Source organism: Mastigoproctus giganteus, chromosome 1 (genome assembly GCF_048544385.1).
Source record: "Mastigoproctus giganteus isolate SK-2022 chromosome 1, ASM4854438v1, whole genome shotgun sequence".
Lineage (NCBI taxonomy): Eukaryota > Metazoa > Arthropoda > Arachnida > Uropygi > Thelyphonidae > Mastigoproctus > Mastigoproctus giganteus.
This window is the reverse complement of record NC_143575.1, coordinates 265,462,064-265,482,063: the sequence shown is the minus strand read 5'-3', so window position 1 is coordinate 265,482,063 and position 20,000 is coordinate 265,462,064. Positions and strand designations below refer to the sequence as shown.

General features: G+C 39.9%; 1 protein-coding gene across 1 annotated transcript; it reads right to left on the bottom strand.

Moving 5' to 3' along the window:
• Positions 1-2,481: 2,481 nt before the first annotated feature.
• LOC150091925 (acetylcholinesterase-like) lies at positions 2,482-18,403 on the bottom strand. Its single transcript, XM_090386163.1, has 4 exons — positions 18,325-18,403; positions 10,022-11,563; positions 7,609-7,787; positions 2,482-2,562 (listed from the first exon to the last, which is right to left on the bottom strand). Exons 2-4 carry the CDS (start codon positions 11,509-11,511, stop codon positions 2,522-2,524), a joined length of 1,710 nt encoding a protein of 569 aa, XP_090242289.1. The 5' UTR covers positions 11,512-11,563; positions 18,325-18,403; the 3' UTR covers positions 2,482-2,521.
• Between the last annotated feature and the right edge of the window lie 1,597 nt (positions 18,404-20,000).

Below are 20,000 nucleotides of genomic sequence, written 5' to 3'. Positions count from 1 at the left end.
TCATCAATTGCATCTAAATGTTGCTGCTGCCACCAGCGAAAACATTTCCAAGAGAGGAAACTCTGTAGGGAGACCGCCTCAAAAAACAAGAATCCCATTAACCCCAAACCACCTCAGAGCTCGTAAAAACTGGTGCCATGACTACTTGAAGCCCAGCCAAATGGGATACAGTTCTGGTCTCTGATATTCCGTTGTAGCCACAAACGATCCTAGATGTTATTTCATCTGGAGACAACGAGGGACGCGGTACCATCCTCGAGCATCAGAGAAAGGGATATTTACGGTGGATACGGCGTTCTCTTATGGGGCAGAATAATGATCATTGGCTGCACCCCTCTTCATGTTTTTGATAGGGTACTGCAACTGAGCACAGCTACCGAGAACAGATCCTCGAACCCCTGAAGCTGTCCAACGGCTGGTTATCATGGTAATCACAATAACCAGACCTATATCCGATCGAACATGTGGGGACTTGTCGAAGTTTTTCGTTGTCTCCTCATTCCATCTTTATTCTCTGGTACCACACCATACTAAATATTGTCCGTTTTCATCGCAAGCTGCACGAGTTACACAACTTTTTCTAGGTGTTCTGTTAATTTTGTTCTGCAGCGTATTACTTAAATTTTAGGGTGCGCCTACGATCTCTGTGATGAGATTTGCTAGCAGATTAACATTGGAAACTGTATTTTCCAATAGGTTAGGCCTAATTTGATGTTTGTGAGAGCCAATTCTGAGATGAATACTCAAGGTTGATTCTCAGTCTAATCGAATACAGATTGAGAATGATCGTCCAGTTAACCAGTTGGGCAAGCTCAAGATACCATCTACTTGCATATATACTGATCTTTCTTTGTGGGGCTGAGGAACAAATAACGGAGGCATATAGTGAGAGCAGGAAGTGGCATCTTTCAATGAATTCAATTATGTCGTTTGTTGATTCGTGCATTGATGGCGGTTGGTAATATTTGGCTTACTCATGCTCTTGGGTTCTTAGAGAAAACCAAGGCTGTGGAGCATGTAGGGCTCTCCCGCGTTTTACGCGGAAAAGAGGCATCCAATGTCATAATCATGTTTTTCATCAATAACCATTTCATTAGGGAGTAATCCTTCATGTTTGTGTTGATAAAATCAAATACTGGATCCTATCTGTCTCAATTTGAACAACAAGCAAGGATGAAGTGTGGCATCTGCAGCTACCATAAGATCTTTCCTTTTTTGTGGTGGTGAAGATTCAGGACTCTGGAGCTGGACGTATTAAAGACATGGTCTGCTGCAATTCTGCGGTACCAACACCAACACTAAATAAGACCATTCATGGGAATCTTTCATACTCAAAAGGGCAAGACAGTTAACAGAAACATTAAAAAATAGACTAATAGGGGCAGACCAATGAGCAATGGAATGAAATGTCTGATTTATTTTAGTAAATTATTTGGTGTTTTGCTTTAATCGTTGTCGCCTTGAAAGACTTCATCGCAATCAGGGTAAAACTTAAGCACTCAGGGAGAACTTCATCCAGTATACAAGAGAAAGTCATTCATTGGAGGCAGCACGACCTTTCTACCAGTACCAATTCGTACCAACAGAACATATCCCATACCATGACACCACTTCAGCCACTTGAATGGTGGACACGAGACAGTCTCAATGCTTGGCTTCATGCGGTTGATGCCACACTTTCGCCCCACCATCGATGAAAAAAAGTGAAAAAAATGTTCGTATAGGCGCAAACGTACCACATCCCAGATTATTTAAATTCCGTCGCATACTTCTTTTGGAACTGGGTTCTTTCTTTACTTGAATGTTTCAGTCATTTTCATTTTAAATTCCTCGGTCTCGTTTTTGGAGTGCCTGTGTTCCCCATGACTGGATCGACTACGTTGTTGCTGAAGTTGGGTTTTAGGAGCATCAGTTGTTCTCTGGGTGATTTTCTCTTCGCTGGACGAAAAGCCGAGTTTCCGGGAATAAAAAAGCATCCTATCCTAGCCTGAGACCGACAAACACAATCATGTTGTGAAAAAGACCCATAAAATTCTCACGTCATCGACAAGACTCGACATCTTTTACACACTGTGTAGGAAGGAAGGTGATCTTACCAATTGTGCTACGAGGACCCGGATCGAGTAAGCAACCACTGGAAAGCTTACAGCATTTAACTTATTACGAGGAACTTTAGATCATGGTATATGACAATTTACATTTGGAAACAGTTCGTTTAATCATCTGTTGGTATCGATTAAAAAGATTTCTAATTTATTGTCCAGTGAGTATACAAATTATATTTAATAGTTAATGTTTTGAGTATACAAGATATCTTTGGTCGTTCGAATACCAAAGTGTGGACTCTCAAAGAACAGCTGTCATTAAAGCATTGTAAATTCATTGTCTGCGTCTGTTTATGAAATAAAATGGCTATTCTTTCTACCAATAGTCAGCTTGCAGCAACAAATATTTATTTATTTTATTTTTTAATTTGCATCTGAATTATACAGAAATTTAAATCAAAGATTAAATGAATTCTTTATGGATCTTGGTCTTGGTTTTCACACGATTCAAGTTTTTCTGAAACGATAAAATAATAAAATATTTAATAAATTTTATAAAAATTATGGAAATTTTTTATTATTTATCTTTGTATTATGAATTGTATTAATATTTACAGAACTTGAAATGATAATTTTTTAAAAACTATTAATAAATCAATATGGCAACCTACAAATTTCGCATCTGAATTTCTCTTTCGAAAGGACATATTCAAACTATCGTGTTGTCAGTGGATTTAAGTGCTAACCCAATAAGACTGTGAGGACTCAAATTGTATCTGGAAATGGTGTCTTCGATTTCCCTTTTTGGTGACCGAAAAAAGTAGAGTTTCCTGATGAAAAACTCAATCCAATTCTTGCCTGAGATGGACTAACTCAGCCACATCATGAAAGGTCCGTAAGAATTTGTGACGTCTTTGACAGGATTCGAATTCAGACCTTTTACATCAGGTGTGGGATGGACGGTGATCATATCCGATTTGCTACGGTAGGGCACATGTTTAAGGGTGGGAAATGTAAAAGAAATTTTATTTGGTCATGTATCGAGGCAGTATTAGGTGGATCGGAAAACTGCTAACTTGGGGGATTCAGAGACTAAAAGATCAACGCAGAGGTGAAAGTGATTGTTGCACTGCTGCTATTGGAATGAGCCTGGAAAGCGAGGTACTGGGGTTTTCAAGGGCTGCTTGGAGTCATCATGGAACAAGTAAATACGTGGGTTGTGTTAAAGTAACAAAGAGTAAGAACGGGTGCATGTACACCAATGCTAGGAGTTGTATAAATAAATTGATGATTTTGAAGTGCTGGTTAAGACATCAACATAAGCAGTGCTGAAATGGAATTTAAGGAGTACAATCTGTACAGGAAGGATAGAGAGTTAGGAAGGGAGGAGGGGTTATGCTGTTAATTAAGGAATACATAAAATCTAATGAAGTGCATCCAGTTGATGTTGGTGGACATTGCAATGTTCAGTCAGTTTGATGTGATATAAACACTGGGAAATGGAAAATGAGAGTAGAAGTATGTTATAGACCTAATGACTCTGATGAGTACAATGAACAATTATTCAGAGAAATACAGTGGCCAGTAAATCAGAGAATCTTATATTGGGGGATTTTAAATTCCTAGATATTGTTTGGGATTTGTGGGTTGGTCACTCGCATACTGGAAGACTTTTGTGATTTTATTGGAGGACTGTTTTCCACAACAGCATGTTCGAGAGACAGCCAGAGGGAATAATACTCTTGTTCTGATTATTCATGCATTAAGAATCTGCAGATAAAGGAACCATTACATGGCAGTGTTCACAGTATACTGATATGGGATTCACTTAAAGATGTAAGTGGTAAGGGGAAGGGTTTTTGCTTTCGCAAAGGTGACTGCAATGGTCTCAGAGAGTTTTTAAATTCTATACAGTGGGACCAACTGATGATGTTATCAACAGCAAATTCTAAATGGGAAGCATTCAAGGGATTAATATTGGAAGCTACTAGACTTTTCATTACTTTTCATAACAACAAGAAATATTGTTCAACGTTTAGGCCTAAATGGATGTCACATGACCTAATGAGACTCGTGGCAGGGAAGAAAAATGCATGGGAAGCATATAAATTATTAGGAGACACAGATGTCTATAGTGGATCTAAGCTAGTCTGTAATCAAGTCACAAAGGACATTGGCAAGCAAAGATAGATTACGAGAAATCTTTGTCAAACAATTCAAAGAAAAACAGCAAAGACTTCTTCACGTATGTAAACTCTAGAAGGAAGGGGATGAATGAGATTGGTCCACTTGGCATCGGCGGTTCGATTGCAGATGAACTTGCTCAGTTAGCTGACAAACTGAAGGAGTATTTTACCTCTACATTCACATACGAGGGGAAGTCTCTAGGGTCGCTAGGGAAGTTGAGACCAGAAACTTATCAAACCCTGGCAGGGAGCTAAATGATTTTATAATAACTGAGAGCAAAGTGGAGGCGAAATTGTTGAAATTGAACATAAGAAAGGCACTAGGGTGGATGGTATCTATCATAATTATGAAAGCTTCGTTGGATACAGGGAACTGGAAATGTGCAAATCTGTCCCCAATTCACAAAGGGGGATCAAATAGTTACACAAATAATTCCAGACCTGTTAGTTTAACTTCTGTTCCAGGGAAATTACTGGAGGCACTGGTTAAAGAAAGACTGCAGTATCTTCTAGTTTAGTTCGGACAGCATGGGTTTCTTAAGGAGAAGGCTTATTTGACAAATTTTATTAGTATTAGTAAAGAAATTCAACGAGATTGGTGAGCTGAACAAAGGGATGTTTTTAACAAGAAAGGCTTCAAATCTGCAAATGTCAGCATCTGGAGACCAGGCACCTGCTATGTGATATATTTAAGGTGTGTTTAAAGTTTTGAGTGGATTGAGCAAGCCTATGGCTTATGGCTATGTTCAGCATCAGCCTATGGCTTCAGCTGAATCAGCCAAAAAAAAAAAAAAAACCGAATAAAACAATGATAAAAAAAATAATAATAATTAACAAAAGAAAAGGAAATTAAACTTATCATCCTACGCGCTTCCCTTACCCGAAAGTACTATCCAGATGACCTTTGAATTTCCCCAAACTGTCGGCCTCTACCACCCATGAAGGCAACTTATTCCAGTAATTTATAACTCGCTGGCTAAAATAAAACTTCCTGCAGTCCAATCTAAACATTTCCCCCCATAACTTGAATTTATGTCCCCTAGTTCTAGCATCATTTATAATCTTGAAAATTTTGTCCTTATTAATTTTACTGATGCCTCTCAGAGCCTTAAACACCTCAATCAAATCTCCTCTAAGGTGTCTAGTTTCCAAACTCTGCAACCCACATATTCGAAGTCTTTCTTCATAAGGACGCCCTTTTGCCGATCTCACCAGGCGAGTTACCCTTCTTTGCACCCTTTCAAGAAGCTCGATGTCTTTCTTCAGGTGCGGTCTCCATACTTGAACACAGTATTCCAAGTGTGGTCTAACATAAGCCTTATATAATGGGATTATCACGTCCCTATCTCTACTTGCAAAAGTTCGATAGATCATCGATAGGACACCATGGGCTTTCCTTGCAACTTGTTTACAATGATCAGAGAATTTCTGTCTGACCGTATTGTAACACCCACGTCCCTTTCCTCCAGTACTGGTTTAGTTGAACTCCACCAAGTGAATAAGTTATTTTGGGATTGCTGTTTCCCAGGTGTAATATCTTACACTTTGTTGGATTAAAGCATAGCTGCTATTTTTCTGACCATTCCTGAAGTCTATCTAGGTCTCTCTGAAGAAGCCCAGCTTGACAGTGATCATTTAGATATCACGCCCTCTGTTCCTTCACCAATGTCGTTTACGAAAATTAAAAACAACAGTGTTTCTAATACTGATCCTTGGGGAACCCCACTTCTTACATCAACCCAATCTGAGGAATAGCCATTTATCACAACCCTCTGCCTCCTGCTCTGAAGCCATCCTTCTATCCATCTAAGGATTTTTTCAGTGATTCCAACCTGTTCCAGCTTATAAAGCAACCGCTCATGTGGGACTGAGTCAAAAGCTTTGCTGAAATCTAAATAAACAATGTCGAAATTATTCCCTAAATCCAGCTCGTGAGTGACCCTTTCAAAATAGCGGACCAGATTTGTTAAACATGATTTTCCCTTTACAAAACCATGTTGAGTATCCTCGAGAATTTCAATTCTATCCAAATGATCCTGAATGATCCACCCTTGATCATTGCCTCCATGATTTTCCCTACCACTGAAGTCAGACTGACAGGTCGATAATTTCCCACTTCACTCTTAGAGCCACCCTTATGTATGGGAGATACATTGGCACTTTTCCAACCCAAGGGAATCTCCCCAGAGTCTAGTGATGCTCGCATAATTAGCCTCAATGGTTCAATGCACTCACTTGCCGCCTTCTTTAAGATTATAGGGTATATTTCATCAACTCCAGGAGCCTTACTGGTCTGTAGGCTCGAAAGTTTTTTCATTAAATAATCTTGCGAAATTTCAATATCATTAATTACGTATTTTTTAACTTCGCTCCCACAATTTTCCATTGCCACAAAAGGTTTTCCATTTGTAAATATCGATGCAAAATAACTGTTGAGTTCATCTGCAACGGTAGCTGGTGTATTTATTACTATCCCCTTTCCCTTACATAAAGGTCCGATCTGGTTTGTCCTGCTCTTCTTGGCATTCATATATGTGAAGAATTCTTTATCCCCCCTCTTTGCTCTGTTTGCTAGTGATTTCTCATAAACTGCCTTTGCCTGTCGAACCTTTTCTGTGGCTCTATTACAGATCATTATTATATTATATACTATGATGTGGTCACAAAGGAACTGGATGCATAGAATAAATTTGATATCGTATACTTGTATTTTAGGAAAGCTTTTGATACTGTGGCATATGGAAGAGTACTGTACAAATTGGTGCAGTATGGCATTAAGGGCAAGTTACTACAATGGATAAAGGGATGGTTTTGTGGTAGACGACTGAGAGTGGTAATCAATGGAGCCTGCCCTTCATGGACTAATGTTATTAGTGGATTCTCCCAGGGTTCGGTGTTGGCCCCATTGTTGTTTTCGGTATTTATCAATGGTATTGATGAAGGTATATCAGGGATAATGTATAAGTTTGCAGACGATACGAAGGTTGACAGGGTTGTTAACGACAGTACGCTACTGCAACAGGATCTGCAAAAGTTGAGCAGTTGGCGGTTGAACTGCGGTGGACTCGTATCTAAAATGTTATTTTTTTTTGTCAGATGGACAGTGTCAGGACTATGTTGTAATTTTATAACCACTGTCCTGTGGAGAAGGCATTATGAAGGTACTGTTTAAACTGACTTCACCAAAAACAGACTTCTTTCTTAAATAAAGCTGTTTGATGTCCCCAAGAGTTCTGCTTTGGCCCGCAAAAAATCTGGTCAGCATAGCAATAACCTACTTTACCGCTTAGGTTCTCATTAATGTAGCCATAGCTGTGCTAAAATATGGAATTTAAAAACAGAACAAACAGATATAAGTACAATTAGGTTCTACCAACCTGCCACTTGCATCAAATAAGGAATATATTGCTGCCAGAAGGCACATTGCCTGGAACGAAGTCCATGACCTATAGAACTAGAATTTGCCTTATCGAAAATTAAATATTCCTTCTCTTCCAGTGTGTAAAGAGGCCATCCTTGTTCATCCAAAGTGCCGTCTGGAGACAAATTCGGGTTTCTGGAACACAGAATACGAAAGATTAAAGCTCAAAACAATTTAAATAAATTAATTGTACTGCTAAAGAAATTAACGGCTATTAACATTTTCTGTTGTGGTTCTTCCCCGATAGTAAGATTTATTTTATGATTTCCCACGGAAATTGTGAATTAAAATTATGAATATTCTTGTTTCTTGATTTGCGTTTGCTTGCTTGATTTTTCATATAGAAACAGGAGGGAAACAGGCCCAACTGTGTGAAGTTCCATTAGACTCTGGTTTCGTTCATAAATCCATAATTTCTTTTCAACGGTAAAACCAGTTTTTAATACATTCTACGTTGATTTCTTTCAAAGTCACTTTGTCAGCGTTAGAAGAATCGATTGCAAAATAACTATACAGAACTGGTGATAGTATTCAAGTGATTTTTTATATAAATATATAAATGAAAACTAGTGGAATATTTTATATCATTCTAGGAACTAAAACAATTGGTACATCTGGTCTGAAGAATCGTCTTTCTTACTGTTTCACACTGGTGAGAGAATCATAATACGACGAAAAATAGCTCCCATCGAATTATCCTCCCATTCCACTTCTCCTGTTTCTTAAGTAATGGAGAAATCATTTAAACCCAAACTCTTAAACTGTCTGGAAATCTTCCTTTTGATCAACAGTCGCCAGTATGGATCCCCTAAGTGTCCATCCACTGGTGACATCCTCATGTTACCTAACTATGGACAAATTCAATGGAAAGGTTTGGTGAAACTCAAAATAAAGGTCTTCAAAATAAGCTTCTATCTTATGGTTTGCCAACAGTTCTTTGTAATTGGGTATCCAGTTTTCACACTGATCACGCTCTGCGGATGATGGTAGATGGCTCTCTGTCTTCTAAATTCTCTACTAATGCTGATGTTCACTAAAGTTTAGTTCTTTCTCGTTTTCTCGTCCTATCAAAGACCTTCTAGCATTGTCCGGAAAACCTATCCATCGTTTTGCTGATGATAGCACCTTGCCACATCCACCTTACACTTTGAGCAATCTTGCCCTCCACAAACAGTTTAACTTCTCGAATATCCACTACCAATTCCTTAAATGCTAAAGGTAATTCTCCAGTGGTGCAAAGATAACTTTCTTGATTTAAATCCTTTTAAAATTCCGTCTGTTTTATATCTTCAAAAAGCGTTATCTTCGATTACATTTCGACTTCGACTGAGATCATATATCTCAATTGGGGATTATCTTTACTTCTAATATCTATTGGCATAAGCACACTTCAAAGATTGCTTCCTCTGCATCTAAAAAGCTGGGTTTTCTCTTTCGCTCTCGGCTTTACGTTTCTTCCAAACAGCTGTTGACTCTGTACAAATCGCAAATCACCCTACTGTCAAATACTGTTTCCGCATCTGTGGCAATGCCCCAAAACGCCTCTCAGGCTTCTCGATTCCATTCAAAAGAGGGCAGTTAGGTTAATTAATGATCATCTCTAACAGTGTCTCTCCACTTTCTCTCCCATAGCCGAATTTTCTGTAGATACTCCGTAGAATGTTCGAACGTGTATATTGGGTCCTCTGGAGTCGCACTATTGGAAGAATCGCTGTCCTCCCTGCACCAAGTTGAAAAGATCTGAGTTCAATTCCCGTCGAAAACGGAAGGAATTTTTATGGGCCTTTTCACAACGTGGATGAGTCAACCATTCTACGCAAGGGTGGCATGGTTTTTTCTCCTGGAAACTTGGGTTTTTCGTCCAGCAAACAGAACATCGACCACAGAACATATGCAATTTACAAACAGCATATATGGAGCAATGTGGCCTTGGTCGCTGATGCTCCTAAAACCCTACAACAACAGCAACAACGTTTCAATGATGACGTGAGCAATATCTTTGGAGTTTTTTTTAACAAGGTGGCTCAAGAGAATAAATAAGCAAATCGACCATAGAATGCAATCAATTTACAGACACAATATAGTGATTGGTGTTGCTCTCTCATAAAACAAAACAGTTAAACTAACAGAAATAAATAAGACTTTCATTTCAGTTCCATTATGCTTACTCTAAAGGATGAAGTTTTTTGCATCCCTGTTTGTCTACTAACTGCAGCAGGCATACAGAGTTAATTAACTAATACAGAACTCAAAAGAGATACCGAAAATTGACATAATACTATAGTAATCTAAAGGGGTTAGTTACTATGGTGATCTAAACATCTTCCATCCACTGTACAATAAATACATGAAAAATATAAAAATCCTACCCTGTTTTTGCAAAATTTGCCCACAGTCTCATTACTCGTGCAGAGAACTCCACTTCTGAAGGACCACCAGTCAGTAGGGGTAATCCCATCACATAGGAAATATCTTCACCATGAGTAACTCCGAACCAACTCGGGAGGTTTGCAGATCCTCTGTAATCGAAACTATAAAGGTAGACATCATTTTCCACACTGGCAAAATTTCGGGCAAACTGCTCAGTTGGACACACGAAATAGCGATCAGTCAGAGATTTTTCGGCACCATAAACGTAGTCCGATTCTACCCAGTCAGTGTATTCCTGCACGATGGATCGTATAATCAACTCGTCTTGGGAAGGAGAGAAGATTGTCAAAGCTGTAAGGAATTCCTCATACGTGATGGTAAGGTTCTCAACTAATTTGAATATCTGAAAAAGATAAATAAGTAGAAAAATAGATCCCTCATTTGCGGTGGTACCGAGAAAAATACTCGTGTTCTTGAATTGTTTGTTTTGCAGCAATACTTCAGGATCTTCCTCGATGAATTCTCCGTCTATTACAGGAACAAAGGAAAAATCTAAACCTTCATATAATAACCCTTTCTCTTGTATCATTAATTCATTTGCATCTTTCTGGCGGAGACAGTCCAGAACCGCATTAAGGTCATCCTTATTATGAGGACAGCCGACAAGTTGTGCAAGTTTTAGACCTCGATTAATAGCCTTTTCCTTATCGTGCATGGCCCACGGAGAAGTTGCTGTTCCACTCTGTATGATGGCCCGATTGAAGAGGTTATGACTGAGTGGAGATAGCAGATGATAGCTCACACTTGCACCCCCTGCACTTACTCCAAACAATGTTATATTTTCTGGATCACCTCCGAAATCAACAATGTGCTCCTTGACCCAACGAATTGCCAAATTTTGGTCAAGTAATCCTACATTTCCGGGTGCATCAGGACGCCCAAAGTATAGAAATCCCAAACATGCAAGTCTATAATTCATTGACGCTACTATGACATCTTCTTCGGAAACTAACACCTTAGGATCGTGGTTATATATATTGGTCGCCCCAGAAACAAAACCGCCCGCGTAAATCAATATCATAACCGCAGCTTTCTGGGGTGTAGGGTGAGGACGCCATACATTTAACTTCAGACAATCCTCTTTAGGATTTTTAGGATACAGGTCTTCCGAAGCGCCTTGAAATTCTGAAGAATTCCTTCCTGATTGCATGCACGCGTTTGGTTTCTCGGTAGCATTGAGCACATCAATCCACGGATCAACAGGCTGTGGTGGACGAAAGCGATTTTCACCAACAGGTGCTTTGGCATATGGTATTCCAAGGAAAGCATCCACAGATTTTCCACCTGGTGTTGGAATATTTTTACCTTTAATTGGACCTAGGTTTGTAGTGACAATGATATCTTGTGCTTCGGTTTTCATTTTGGCAAAGATTCCAAAACCACAGATTACAAGGGCTAGGATTATAAAGATGCACTTCCAAAATGCCATTTTAAACACAGTTTGCTTCTACTGTGGCCTTGGAGCCAATGACCATCGACTTCTGCAAGAAGTAAAAGAAGAATGATCAGTAAAATAGTTGTTATAGAAATATTAAGACAAAATAAAATTATTATTATCCTTATATTATTTTTCCCTGTTTGGGGGTTCCACCTCGTGACATGTAGTGCTACCAAATGCACAGGGTGGTTGTTGTTATGTCTGGTGTTACTGTGGTCAAGGAACTCTCCGGCTATGGCAATTGAATGAATAAACGAGGAAGATGAAAAGTTGGTTCTGCGAGTTTGAAGTTGTACAGTAAATGGATGATGGCTGGTGGCGGCACGTGTTCAGACTGTTTTGAAAGAGAGAGCGAGAATTATAGAAGCCAATTCAGAAGAACAGCGCCCATGGAAGTATCTACAGAAAAGGCATGCAGCAAAAGCAGAATGTCTATGAGACAGCAAGTGAAGAGATTCTGTTAGAGAGGAGTCATTAATTAAACTAAATGCCCTGTTCTGAATGTAATATAGAAGCCCGAGAGAGGTTTTGGGGGCACCGTCCCCAGATGTGAGAACAACATTCCATGCTAGGGCGGATTTGAGATTTGTACAGAGTGAACTGCTGTTTGAAAGAAAAGTAATGCCGAGAGCGAAAGAGAAAACCAAGTTTTTTAGATGCAGAAGGAGCAATATTTGTAGTGCTTGTGCCAAGAGAGATTAGAATTCAGGGTAATCCCCAAAAGGAGATATATCATCTTGCCTAGAAATCGAAGTGTCACCAAAGATAAGCAAAGGAGGAGGAGAATCTTTTTGCGAGATATAAGACAAAACGGAGTTTTAGAAGGATTGAAATCAACTAAGTTGTCTTTGCCCCACTTGATAGCGGATATTCGAGAAGTTGAATCTGATTGAGCAGGACAAGGTTTCTCAAAATGGAAAGTGGAATGCAATGTGATGTCATCGGCAAAACTATGGATAGGATATCCAGTCAATGGAAGAAGGTCATTAATATTCACCATGAATAGTGTGGGGGCTAGAACTGAACCTTGGGGGACACCAGCATTAGCGGAGAAGTTAGAAGACAGAGAGCCATCTACCATCACCCTTAGAGGGCAATCAGAGAGAAAGCTGGATAACCAATTACAAAAAACAGTTGCAAACCATAAGATGGAAGCTTGTTTAGAAGACCTTTATGCCAAATACGATCGAAAGTCTTTGAGGTGTCAAGAGAAACTGCTTGTGTTTCACCAAACATTTCCATTGAATTTGCAATAGATGGGTAACATAAGCCAGAACATCACCAGTGGATCGACACTGACGGAATCCATACTGGCGATCGTTGATCAGATGGAAGGTTTCTAGGTAGTTTAAGAGTTGGAGGTTAATTGATTACTCCATTCCTTGAGAAAGAGTAGAAGTAATTGCAATGTGACGATAATTGGATGGGAGGGACTTGTCACCCTTTTTAGGATGACATGTCCCTCCCAAGTTTTATATGAGCAAATTTCCAAGCAGAAGGAAAAACACCTTTGGAATTAGAAAATGAAAAAAGGCGGCAAAGGACAGGAGTAAGTTTAGGAGCACAGTTTTTTCTCAAAACCTGTGCTCCTGATCTGTGGTTGACAAGATGACCGGGACAGTCGTAACTTGTTGCACATGCCACATCTCTTTGATCTCCTGTTTTAGGTTCTTGAACTTCCTAATTTTTCCCCATGGGTTTTCTACAGGTTGCCAGTGTTGGGTACCGCTACGTCAATCAGATAGGTAGCCTTTTCCTTCTTATCCACACGAGTTATGTCCGGTCTGTTGTTTGGGATTCTCTTATCCGTTATTATGGCGCGGTTCCAGTACAGCTTGTGAGTTTGGGTCTTTAGTACTGCTTGGGGTACTTGTAGTACAGTACACTTTCTTTCATCAACTGGTATTTCCTTGCTAGCTTCTGATGTATTATCCTAGCTACCTGGTTGTGTCTATGAGTGTGCTCAGTCTGGGTGATCACCTTGCATCCAGCGGTGATGAATTTGATGGTTTCTGGCTTCAGAAACGATCCAACATGTGTCATCGGATATTCGGGGGTCCGTGGCGATGTATTTTCTATTGTTTCTGGTGTTGATTACCTGGTGTTGGATGACGAGCATGAATCCTTCAGTCTCTGGGAAGAGCGTCCCGCTCGTGAGCCACATTGGAAGCAGTTTTATCTATGTGATCTTGATGGAGATCATTTTAGTGTCTTCCATGACGTGTCTTCTGTCCATCTGTCTAGTTTCGTTTGTGCCTCCTGGTTAGGAGGGTTTTTCTCGCTTTGGTTGAGTGGGGTATACCGCTTGTCTGTCTTCCTTATGGCCTGGTGGGGTGCTGCTGTGTGTTTCGGGAAGCAATCCTTCAAGTTAGCAATCGCTGTTTTCTGTTGCTCGATGAGGTCTGTCAGACCCGTTCTTCCTTCTTTCCGAGTAATTTTCAGTCTCTCCACGGCTGAATTCGGGTGGTGTTGGCGTCTCTTGGTCATCATTGTCCTTGTCTTTTTCATGATATTCTCCAGTTCGGTGTTAGTCCAATCTATGATTCCGCGCGACCCTAATAAACAGTTTTTAAACAACCATGACTTGCCATTCTGAGCACTGGAGATGTGAATATCCCACTCAGCAAGTCAAGAAATGGGAATGATGGAATTTTGTTGCAACCTGATTTTAAAAATATGGATAATTTGCATAATGTGTTGCTCTGTAAGGTGGTAGATCGATTTCTATTGGGTACTCGGAAGTTGCATGTCAGTATGACTATTATATCAAATATTTGCCTTCGGGGACCCTGTTCACAATAAAACATTCATGAAAAACATTGTGTTCTGTTAATAATGCCAAGCAGATTACTGGTGAACTTTATATCCCTTCATGTCTATACAGTTGTTGTTGTTGTTGTAGGGGTTTTAGGAGTACCACCGACTAAGATAATATTGCTCCGTGTATACTGTCTGTAAATTGCTTGTGTTCTCTGGTCGATTTGCTTGTTTGCTAGACGAAAAACCTACACCTGAGACCAACTAACTCAGCCACGGAGTGAAAAAAGCCCACTAAAGTTCCTCGCGTCATCGACGGGATTCGAACCCGGTCCTTTTCCACCCGGTGTGTAGAGGGAGGTTACGATACCACTGTGCTACTGCGCAGATTACTCGTTCCTGCAGCTCTATATCCTTTGTAAAATGAGGCCTCCAGATCCCTAAGCAGAATTCAAGGTGTATTTTTTATACATCTCGCCAACAAAATTCCTGCATATCACTAACAAAATCCCATGTGCTTCCCTGGTAGCCTCTCTGCACTGCTCAGAGACCTTCGTATTGGACTGCACAATTACCCCAGGTCTTTTTCATTGTCCACCAACCTGAGTGTAGTGCCATATAGTCGGCACATTAATCTGAGATTACTCCTACAATATGGTAACAAATTTTTGTTACCATAAGTGTTTTGTTGTTTTCTTGGGCCCTCTCTGGCAAGCTCAGATATCGTCCAGGGTTCATCCCTTTCAGATAGCTTTGTATTCGTTCTATACTTGGCCTGCCGTCTTGGTAGAGGACGGAAAACATGGCGTCCCACTAGGGTCCTGGGGCTAAATTACGAAAGAACAACAGAGCAACGCACCCAACCCTAAAACTCACACTATCTCTGGCCTTTACAGAGTTTGTACCGCGAAACAGAGTATTAAAACGCGGGGGGTGGGGAGGTGCCGCTTGACAATCACCACTATACACTCCCCATACTCCCCACCCCGCGTTTTAATACTTTGTTTCGCAGTACAAACTGTAAAGACCAGAAATAGTTCGAGTTTTAGTGTTGGGTTGTGTTGCTCTGTTGTTCCTCTGGAATTTAGCCGCAGTCTGACATCCCTAAAATGTTCGTATTTGATGATTTGATCAGTAATTCAAATTCACAAAATCTATTAACTCTGCTCCTATATTAGTGTAGGTGCACCTGTTTTTGCTCTTAGTTACTCTAACAGGGCTATTTAATTACCCGTTCATGATGACGCACAACAGGCCTTGAAATCCTTAGCACTTACTTTCCGGTGTACTGCACGTTCTAATAGATACAGTGTAGAAGTCACTATAACCTCTACCTGTAGATACTGTTAATCTATTAGTTAGTCCGTGTATTCCTTCAAGCTAGCAGTTTTTCGATCAATCTAGCACGCTTTCTATTAATTGTATCCCATCCCTGTAGAAGCGGTCTCTTCTGTTAACAAGCACAGACCACGTTGAGAAAAATTCCACCCCAAGAGCCTTGCGCAATGTCTCCAGGGCTGAATTTGTTGACAATGCTCTCTCATCAGATACTCCCTCTTATTGTGTCTGGGCAGAATTGCAGAAACTTTCAAATTACCCTAATTCCCGTCACAATCCAAGTATGTTCATTAGAAATGTGTCAATGACAGAAACATCTCAAGCACTTTCCAAGAAGTGGTTGATTTAGTGGATTGTGGAAGGAGATGGAGTTCTTTTCAGTTTGGAAATCAGTTTTTATCGCCAAAATAGACATACTAAGTTCAACAGAATTGATCACCTCAACAAATGTTAGACGCCGATTAACATGGTCTAAAGAGCACCAATCCTGGACTGTAGAGCAGCGGAAAACAGTGCTATGGACAGACTAGTCAAGGTTCGCACCCTACCAGTCTGATGGCCGTTGGAACAGTTCCTTCCTGATTCTATCCTCTCGACAATGAAATTTGGTGGAGGCAGTGTCACGGTATGGAGCTTCTTTCATGGGTTGGTCTGGGCTCATTAGTCGTTATCGACAAAACCACGAATGTTGTACAATACCAGGAAAGCCTGGACAATTATGCCCTTCCAACATTATGGCAGTACTTCGGCGAAGGCCCATACATCAGCAAGATAACGCGTCATTCATACTTCTCGGGGCCGTAACAAAGTGGTTTAAGGACATGGGTGTAGAAAAATGGGCCTGGCCAGCCCAGAGTGCTGATCTGAACCCTATCGAGCATCTTTGAGATACTCGATAGGGTGGCTGCGTTAAAGGCCGAGTGGAGGAACATATCACCTGACATTTATTAAAATTTATAAGAAATAATAGAAACTGTAGAAAATCTGGATTTACTTACTTGACTGTTTCGCTGAAGGCTGTTGATGTTACTCGAGTGACATCAACATTATGGTGAAACTTATCACGTGATGGTCTTGATTAGAACACAGAAAAATCTAGAGTTGTGCCTGTTTACAAAGCCAACTTTCATGCCTTTTGTAATTACGCAATACAACACCCCTGTTATGAAAAACTATGGCTGTCTCTGTCTTGTTGAGAACCAAAATACGTTACGTTATTTTAGCCACTGCATAATAGTCCCGATAATCTTCATTTGGCCTTGTATCATGGAATGTTCCAAATTCCAAATTCCAAATACAATGGTAGTCCACCGATCATCTCATGATTACAGATCTTTATCAAAAGAAATCCGAGTGATACAAGCATATTGTAACTCTGAGATATCAGGATATTTCCCACTGTTAATATTATGGGAACAAAACCAAAGCTCCGATTCCTGTTATGTAGAAAGAAAGAGAAAAGAAATGAGAGAGAGAGAGAGAGAGAGAGAGAGAGAGAGAGAGAGAGAGAGAGAGAGAGAGAGAGAGAGAAGGACTATGGAACTTTCCCTATCCTTCCAAATTGAAAAACTTCCCTGCGTTAAAATTAGTAAAATTATTGAAGCAAATGTTCGCACATTTATTCTGCAACTGTCCTTCCTCAATTTGAGTTTTTGTCCTCTCATGTGCATAATCATGTGCATATGTGCACATAGAACGTTTGTTTGAAGAGAGACGATAATACACTGTATAAGGCAAATATAAGGGTGCATTGGGAACAGTGTTCAAGTATGGAGACAGGACCTAAAGAAAAATATTGATTTATTTAAAACAGTCCAATGATGGCCAACACATGTCCTTCAATTTTCTTAATGGGAAACACCCTTCGTGAAATTGATTGGCTAGAGGTGTTTCATACGTGGAAAGACTTCGAATTGAGGCTACAAAGCTTGGTGAATTGATAATTCAAAGGTGATATAATGGAGGTCTATAAAACTCTGAGAAGACGCAGTAAATTGAAAAAGGGCGAATTTTCAAGGTGCTGAAATTAAGGGACAGAAATTGAAATTCTAGTAGAGGGGGACTGTTTTAGCCAACGAAATTTAATTCACTGATTTAATTCAATTTGACCCTAATGAGCAACTATTGCCAGTAGAGCAAAATAAATATCCTTGCTTTCGTCAAGAGGAGTACTAATAAAATAGAATTTAAGTCATTTTTCAACTGTTTTTCAATATCTTTTGATATATCATCGACTCTAAGTTGAACAGTGCGAATGGACAATGACATTTCTTTAATAATTCTATTTGATATATTTTCTTCTCTGCTTTAAAGTCATTAAAACGTTCCTCAGCGCAATCCACAAAAGTTTTCTTTAGGTCCTCATCATCTATAAAACGTTTACCGTTTTTCCCTGTACGTACAGCAGCATCATCAAAGTTGGCTTTTGTTGAATACCGTCCTTGACTAAAATATTTCGCAAAGTTCCTGTTTCTTTTCCATAATTCAAAACACAACGTTTTATGTATGCTAATACATAACGTACTTCCTGTAATAATGAATCTCCACGTTGAATGTAGAATGTCAGTTACAGGTACACACAACCCAGTACACACTTTGAATTCATCCATATTTTTCTTTCCAGATGGCTTCTTAGCTTCCAACATGGCTAAAATTAAATTTTACATCACATAAATATATAATTTAATTATTTACGAGAGTTTTACTTACTGAAATCTTCACTGAAGAACGAATTATTGCACCTAATCTGTATCGACTGATATACGCCAGGCTACTATGACGATTGACGCATACAGCATATGCATCAACTCAGATGTTACACGTATGTGTATCGATATATCAACGTCAGAAATGCAACACGCCTCCGCATACTACAACCATTCATGTATGTAATCCGCTACCTGGCTCTTACAGCAAGATGGAACCCTGCGATATTTTGTCATCAAGTGTATCTAGATGTTGCTGCAGCCACAGGTGAAAACATTTCCAACCAGACTGTTAAGAAGGGTCAATTTAAGTGGACTCTACGCAAGGAAGCCAGTGGTTTGCATCCCATTAACCCCTTCAAGAATTCTATAAGTCCCAATAACCCCAAACCACCCCAGAGCTCGTCAAAACAATACCGTCACTACTTGCAGTCCAGCTAAATGGGATACAGTTCCGTTCCCTGATATCATTTTAGAATAGACCAGAATCGTTTTAGCCTACAAACGATTCTAATCGTTATTTCATCTGGAGGCAACGAGGAATGTGGTACCAATCCTCGAACATCAGAGAAAAGGACATTTACGGTGGATTCGGTGTTGTCTTGTGGGGCGGAATAATAATCAAGGCCGTCGCCTTTTCATTGATAGGGGTGTTGTAACTGAGTAGAGGTACCGAGAACAAACCCTCTAACCCTATGTGCGACTTTTAAGGGGTGCGGTTGGCCTAGATTTTCTTTTCATGCACGAAAACACCACTCACTACACATAGGGCTGAAGTGGTGGAGGAATACCTTAAAACTGAAGATCTCCAACGACTGCTGTGGCCAGCACGATCACCATACTTAAATCCGATAGAACATGTGTGTGACACCCTTGGGCATCGCATTGCACGCAGCCTGCCAAATCCTCGGTCACTTGATGAACTAAGGTCTGCACTGTTGTAAAAATGGGATTTGTTGACACAGAATCTTATAGACACCCTTTATTGAGAATGGTTCAGAGCTGTCATGCTTGTTTAGATGTGTTTAGCCGTTGGAGGGGATCATACGCCTACTGATGTCATGTGACAATATTTTCGCGAATCTTCTATCGACTTCTGTAATGTGACCTTTTTTTGGCAATTCTTATACAACCCCTATAAATGTCCCTTTTACCCAGCGAAGTTTCTCGCTGTCTCCTCATTCAATCTCTATTCTATGGTAAACTACCATACGAAATTTTGTCCCGTTCATCGCAAGCTGCACTACTTCCATCACTCTTTCTACCTGTTCTGTTTATTTTGTGCAGCAGTGAAATACTTAAATTCGTGGGTGCGCCTACGATCTCTGTGATGAGATTTGCTAGCAGGTTAACATTGACAACTGTATTTTCCAATAGGTTATGTCTAATTTGATGTTTGTGAGAGCCAATTCTGAGATGAATACTCAAGGTTGATTCTCAGTCTAATCGAATACAGATTGAGAATGATCGTCCAATTAACCGGTTGGGCAAGCTCAAGATGCCATCTCCTTGTATATCCTGAGCTCTCTTTGTGGAGCTGAGGAACAAATAACGGAGGCATATAGTGAAAGCAGAAAGTGGCATCTTTGAATGAATTCAATTATGTCATTCGTTGATTCGTGCATTGATGGTGGATTGTGATATCCGGCTTAATCATGCTCTTGGGTTCTTAGAGAAAAC